Source organism: Mus caroli, chromosome 5 (assembly GCF_900094665.2).
Source record: "Mus caroli chromosome 5, CAROLI_EIJ_v1.1, whole genome shotgun sequence".
Taxonomy (NCBI): Eukaryota; Metazoa; Chordata; class Mammalia; order Rodentia; family Muridae; genus Mus; species Mus caroli.
The window spans coordinates 91,144,449-91,151,170 of NC_034574.1; the positions used below are offsets into that span (position 1 = coordinate 91,144,449).

General features: G+C 50.3%; 1 protein-coding gene across 3 annotated transcripts in view; it reads left to right on the plus strand.

Annotated features, from left to right (window-relative positions):
* Positions 1-6,471, plus strand: part of Prdm8 (PR/SET domain 8) — a 19,818-nt gene extending 13,347 nt beyond the window's left edge. The window contains exons 2-5 of one of the 3 annotated variants that reach the window (XM_029476978.1): positions 23-155; positions 2,363-2,583; positions 3,528-3,756; positions 4,118-6,471. In XM_029476978.1, the coding sequence (XP_029332838.1) occupies positions 2,365-2,583; positions 3,528-3,756; positions 4,118-5,739 (2,070 nt within the window). In that variant the 5' untranslated portion in view covers positions 23-155; positions 2,363-2,364 and the 3' untranslated portion in view covers positions 5,740-6,471. Of the gene's footprint in view, positions 1-22; positions 156-2,255; positions 2,584-3,527; positions 3,757-4,117 lie in introns of those variants that run through there. The other 2 variants (XM_021163180.2, XM_029476979.1) reach the window with 2 other exon arrangements.
* Positions 6,472-6,722: the final 251 nt, after the last annotated feature.

Consider the following 6,722-nt stretch of genomic DNA (forward strand, 5'->3'; position numbering starts at 1 on the left):
TCTCTCTTCTCTCTTTGGACAGAACCCATAAGACTGACACCGACACCTCTTGATATGGAGATACACTAATGTAATAGGCAGAAAGGAACACTGGCTTGCACCCCGTCGGTTCCAGGTGGCCTTATTTGGGCGACTCGGTCCTGACCTTATTTCTGGTAAGTCTATTTGCTTTGACGTGGGAGGGGGATGGGAAGAGGACAGGTTCAGTACAAGGAGTGAAAAAATTGCCCCCCTTTTCCTCGTTATCTAGAAGATAGGAGGGAAAGGACGCTGAATGTTATCTCCACTGCCAATAAGATTATACAAAGGGAGGAGCGGGTGGGAGCACTTTTCTGGAGAAGCTAGGGACTGGGGAGCTCGCGGTTGCCAGACAATGCCAGCCCGGAGTGGAGGGAGAGCAGCCGGCAGTAGCGACCGGCTTTCAGCGAGCCCAGCTGGCTCTGGGTTCCCAGGAGGATCTGCGGAGGAAGAGAACCCGGGCCTAGGAATGGGCGTAGGACTGTGAAAGGCTAGATACTAAAGCCCGGGGTCCTGCCTATCGCTATTGTGGCTGATTTGCGTAAAGGCGGCCACCGAGGCAGCATGGACCGCTATTAGCCCGGCTGTGGGACCTTTTCGCTGTATTGTTAGATAGAACTGCATTTTAATGACTGAGTCCCTGCTGTTGCCAAAGTGGAGGGCGATCTCCTGTCACAATAAAAAGCTTCTGTGAAGAATACTTTCAAACGCGAGGCAGAAATCAAGGTACAAACCGTTGAAATGTAGGCAACTGAAAAGAGAAAGAGGGTTTATACTGAAAGGGAGCTGAGAAAATCTGTATTCTGCAACGTATTTGATTTGCAATTGGAAATCAGAAGGGGACAGGACGAGTGCAGAAACAGAAAGTAGTATCATAAACTTTCTATGTTGTGGCTATTTTTCTTATTCCCACTGTCTGGAAAATATCCTTGCCATTTTGGGGCATATGGGAGAACGAATAGGAAAGAGGCTAGCAGAAGTTACAGGCATTGCATTTTCTTACATTTGTATGACACTTGGCTAGTGGATGTTGATTTAAACAAAATACACATCGCCTATATTTTTCTTTAATGAGAAGCTAGCTGAACAAGAAGAGTCAGATCGGTTCTCTCCGCTGCCACTTAAGGTATATAAATACAGAGACAAGACAATCACTGTCACTGGGGAAATTGCTAGGGAAAAAACCACTTAGAGGAATTGTTAAATTTCCCCAAGAAAAATGACATGACTAACTAAGACCTAGTTTAAATATCTTAAATGATTGCTTTCTTTAAGTGCTAAGTATTACAGGGGGTGTCCAGTGGCTGAGGAAGGAAACGATCCCTGTAAGACAGCTTAATAGAGAGCCCGCCACTGGGGCATTACTTCTAAATTGCTGAGGATTAAACAGCTGGAGGGCCCACTGAGGACCATTCAAGCAGGGCTGACCCCTTCTAGCCCAAACAGGGTGGTATCAAGGGAAGTGAGAATTCACCAGTCATTACACACAGAATTTCAGACAGGGGACACTTCAAGCCTGCCCTATACCTGCTCGCTTCATGGGCCACAGGCAACTCAATCCACCCTCTTGTATAACAAGGTAACTGGGATTCAACCTCATCCATAAATAAGCATGTCGAGAAAAAATAATTACCTCTGCTTGCTGCTTTTAATTAAAGCCTCAGAGGGACAGTGCTGGATTATGGTAATGAGCAGACATGAGTCCCTTCTTGTAGGCTGCAAAGAAAGGTTAGCTGACATAGAATTAGTGGCCCTGACACTCCACTTGAAATCCATTCGCCATGCTCCGTGGTCCCTGCCTGCTAGCTAAGGCTGCTCCCCTTGTTAGAAGAAAAGAAGAAATCACACTGGGAGACACTGGGTTCAGTACATAGGACAGGACTGTCTCCCAAAGATTAAAAGTGTGGGGTTTTTTTTGGGGGGGGGGGAGTTATGCAGTCAGAAATTCTGCATATGTTGGTTTTAAAACAAACAAAAGCAAACAAACCTACAAAAGCCCTACCTTCACCCCAATGCCCCACTCTATAAATCCCGAGGTAACAGACACAGCCTGCTCCAGTCTTCACAGGCTCTCTATTTTCTTTTTCTCAAGCAGGAAGTGTGCTCTCATGCTTCCTGTTCCAGTATTTAAAAGGAAGGAATAATACTTCGAAGTTGGCATCTTTAAAACATGCCAGATTGATCTGCTTGATTTTTAAAGTAGGAACTATGTAAAAAAAAAAAAAAAAAAGCCGGCAAGTGCAAAGAAAATATGTCTGGTAGCGGAAATGCTCTGCCGAGGTTCGAGGTTCGTAGCAGAAAATGCAATAACAACTCTCTTCTCGTCCTGGGTATCTGTCTCCAGTGATGGAGGATTCAGGCATCCAGAGAGGCATCTGGGATGGAGATGCCAAGGCTGTCCAACAGTGTCTGACAGACATTTTTACCAGTGTATATACAACCTGCGACATCCCAGAGAACGCCATATTCGGTCCCTGTGTTCTGAGCCATACTTCCCTGTATGACAGCATAGCCTTCGTAGCCCTCAAGTCCACGGACAAGAGAACAGTACCTTACATCTTCCGGGTGAGTCTCAGCAAGTGTGACGGAGGTGTCTGAGGGTAATTTCCTGTTGGGAGTGAGCAAGGAGCTGTCCTAAGGACAATGTAATCATCTGAGCAGTCAGAGCAGAGCGAACACAACAAAAATTAGAAAAGAAAAACTAGATTCAAATCATCAAGTGATTTTACTGAGAAAAGGAAAAAGACAATGCCAAGGTTGCCTGAATCGGTGCTCTAGTTCTGGGTTCCCTGGATTAGGGCTTCCTAAATTGCTAAGGAGACCTTGTTAGTACTGGGGTTATTTACATATTAAGTAGTCCTTGAGAGAACTTTTGCAAGTATTGAGTATATTTATTTTGTAACCTGGGAGGTCTCCCCGTCGCCTGATTATTGCTTTCTTTAGTTAACATTAGCTAGTGTTCAGAGTTTGTATTTAAATAAGAATGTTAATTGTTTTGGCAGCAAAGCATCTATAATCCACGTTTGTGTTTGTAACAGGCCTCTTTCTTCCTAGTCGTTCTTCTTTTATTAATTATTTTATTTATTTACATGCCAAATGTTACTCCCAGTTTCCCCACCCCAGAGTTCCTAGTCTTTCTTCATGAAGTAAAGCTGTTTGTCCTTCGTGTCAGTTAGGAAGATGGGCGTGAGTGCCATAGGATAATTACTAAGACCCGAACTTGCCTTTTACTTCTGAAACACGGGAAATGTCCTCTCCTTTTGTCATGTGAGGTAACGGAAAAGGAGACTGTAAAGAGGCTACTCTGTAAGACTGACTCAGTGTTGCAAAGGATGGCCACTGTGCCCATTGACCACAAATGCAGGGATGCAGTCCGACTTGGGTCAACTTTTGCAAACTTGGTTTCAGATAATTGTTTGGGAAGAACAAACAGATGAAATATCTCTGGTTTCTCTGGTTTCCGTCTTTCACGTGGATCCCTCCCTTCTTGTCTTTCTTAAATACTGTAGGTAGACACTTCGGCGGCAAATGGTTCCTCAGAAGGTCTCATGTGGCTGCGGCTGGTCCAATCAGCCCGAGATAAGGAAGAACAGAATCTCGAAGCTTATATAAAAAACGGACAGCTGTTCTACCGCTCTCTCCGCAGGATTGCCAAAGATGAAGAGTTACTAGTTTGGTACGGGAAAGAACTGACTGAGTTGCTCTTGCTCTGCCCTTCTAGAGCTCACAAAATGAACGGTAGGTTGGCTCGCAAACTGCGTGTGGGTCCTTCGCTAGCTGGGGAGAAGTGCAAGGACCAACAGGGACTAACTCGGGTGCCTGGGCTCACCTTGCTTATCTTGGGCACATCATAGGGTGGACGAAGCTTCTGAGGTGTTGTCCCGAATGGAACTAGGACAGAAGGGGAAGGAAAAGTTGGGGAGCGTTTGACTTAGTAAATGCACAAATCAAGAAAGAAAGTTGCACCAAATAGGATAGTGTATTCATTTTTGGGGGCACTCAGCCTGGAAAGATAAAGTGGATTTGTTATGGGGAGGATGGCTAAGTGGCCTAGGGGCGATGCTAACTAACCATGTGGTGTGTGTGTGTGCTCACTAAGCAGGGTCATCTGCTTACACATGCCTGGAATGCAGCCAACGTTTCCAGTTTGAGTTCCCCTATGTGGCACATCTGCGATTCCGCTGCCCCAAGAGACTTCACAGCACTGATGCGAATCCCCAAGACGAGCAAGGGGGCGGCTTGGGCACTAAGGACCACGGCGGTGGCGGTAGTGGTAAAGAGCAACAGCAGCAGCAACAGCAGCAGCAACAGGAGGCGCCGTTGATCCCGGGCCCGAAGTTCTGCAAAGCCGGCCCCATACACCACTACCCCGCGTCATCCCCGGAGGCGAGCAACCCGCCGGGCTCCGCGGGTGCCGGCAGCGCCAAGCCGTCCACGGACTTCCACAACCTGGCTCGGGAACTGGAAAACTCCCGGGGAAGCAGCAGTTGCGTAGCGGCCCCGGGCGTCGGCAGTGGCGGCAGCGGCCACCAGGAGGCGGAGCTGAGTCCCGACGGCGTCGCCACCGGCGGCTGCAAAGGCAAGAGGCGGTTCCCGGAGGAGACGGCTGCGGAGGGCGGCGGCGCCGGGCTGGCCGGCGGCCGTGCGCGCTTCTCCGAGAGGCCGCTGGCGACCTCCAAGGAGGAGTTGGTGTGCACGCCGCAGCAGTACCGCGCCGCCGGCAGCTACTTCGGCCTGGAGGAGAACGGCCGGCTCTTCGCGCCGCCCAGCCCGGAGACCGGCGAGGCGAAGCGCAGCGCCTTCGTGGAGGTGAAGAAGGCGGGCCGCGCGGTGGGCTTGCAGGAGGAGGCGGCGGCGACAGACGGCGCAGGGGGCGCGGCCGAGGACCCCGATGCGGGAGGCGGTGTCGCCGGCGGCGGCAGCAACGGCTCGTCCACCCCCGCGGCGGGGTCGCCAGGGGCCCCCGAGAAGCTGCTGGCCCCGCGTCCCGGAGGCGCTCTTCCCGGACGGCTGGAGGGCGGGAGTCCCGCGCGCGGCAGCGCCTTCACCTCGGTGTCGCAGCTGGGCGGCGGTGGCGGCGCGGGGACCGCGGGGACTGCGGGGGGCTCGGGGAGCGGCCAAACGGCCGCAGCGGACGAGCGGAAGAGCGCCTTCTCGCAGCCCGCGCGCTCCTTCTCGCAGCTGTCCCCTTTGGTCCTCGGCCAGAAGCTGGGCGCTCTCGAGCCGTGTCACCCGGGAGACGGCGTGGGTCCCACCAGACTCTACCCGGCCGCCGCCGATCCGCTGGCTGTGAAGCTGCAGGGGGCAGCGGACCTGAACGGAGCCTGCGGGCCCCTGGCGAGCGGCGGCGGCGGTGGCTTGCCCAAGCAGAGCCCCTTCCTCTACGCCACCGCCTTCTGGCCCAAGAGCTCGGCTGCGGCGGCAGCGGCGGCGGCGGCCGCTGCAGGGCCCTTGCAGCTGCAACTGCCCTCCGCGCTCACCCTGCTGCCGCCCTCCTTCACTTCGCTGTGTCTGCCCGCGCAGAACTGGTGCGCCAAGTGCAACGCCTCCTTCCGCATGACCTCCGACCTGGTGTACCACATGCGGTCTCACCACAAAAAGGAGTATGCCATGGAGCCCCTGGTGAAACGGCGGCGGGAGGAGAAACTCAAGTGCCCCATTTGCAACGAGTCCTTCAGGGAGCGTCACCACCTGTCCCGGCACATGACCTCGCATAATTAATTGTTGCGTAAAAGACTCCGACTTTCCACGCGTGTGCACGCACAGTCAAGCCACCTGCAGGAGCAGACACGCGAGGACGACATCCACCACTACCTTACGCCCCCAAACACTGCAACCAAACACGTGCACACACAGGTCCCTTCCCTCGCCAGGAGCCTCATCATCCAAATGTTTAATTTCACACACACACACACACACACAGACGCACGCACACGATGCACAGGATGGTGGATTTTGGATTGGGTGGGTTGTTTGAGCGGGGTTTTCTTTTGAATGCACGAATTTTCACTTTCCCAAAAACAAAAGTACATTTTTTAAAAAATGTCATATATTGCAACATATTGATGCATTTGTCATACGTTTCTACTTAAATTATTAAGCACTTATGGTTTAGATGTAATAATTATATGTAAGGACAAAGTTTATTTTAGATATAAAGTAATGGAGGAAGAGGAGATTCGTAAGAGGAGATGCGTTCTGCATTTCCTGATGACAGCTGTGTTCTTACAAAAATAAACAAAATGGATAAAAAGGGGGGCACCATTCGGTTTAAGTTTCCAGGGGGAAGTGCATGTATCATGAAATGATTATGGACTTCAGTGAAGAATGTCATCAACAATGTAAATATGTATTCCCTTTTAATACAAAGTGTAATTTTGTGCCAGTGACATGGAGTCTGAATAGTTATGTGTTTCTTTTATCCCTAAAAGATTTATTAAACGTTATAGTTTATCCAGGTATGTTGGATGCTTTGACAATAAATAACTATTTTCCTCAAAGCAAATATTTGGAAAGTTTAAAAAAAAAGTATTTTTAGGTCAGTATAATACTTTGGATAGTTGATGCATTTTCATTGACTCCTTGAAAAGAAGCAAAGAGACCACAGCTTCCTCTGCAGGTATTAACTACAAGCCAGTTTTGAGCCTAAGGGTGTTGATTGTCACTTGGAGACTCTCTATCTGAAAGGTGTTGGGTTTAAGGAT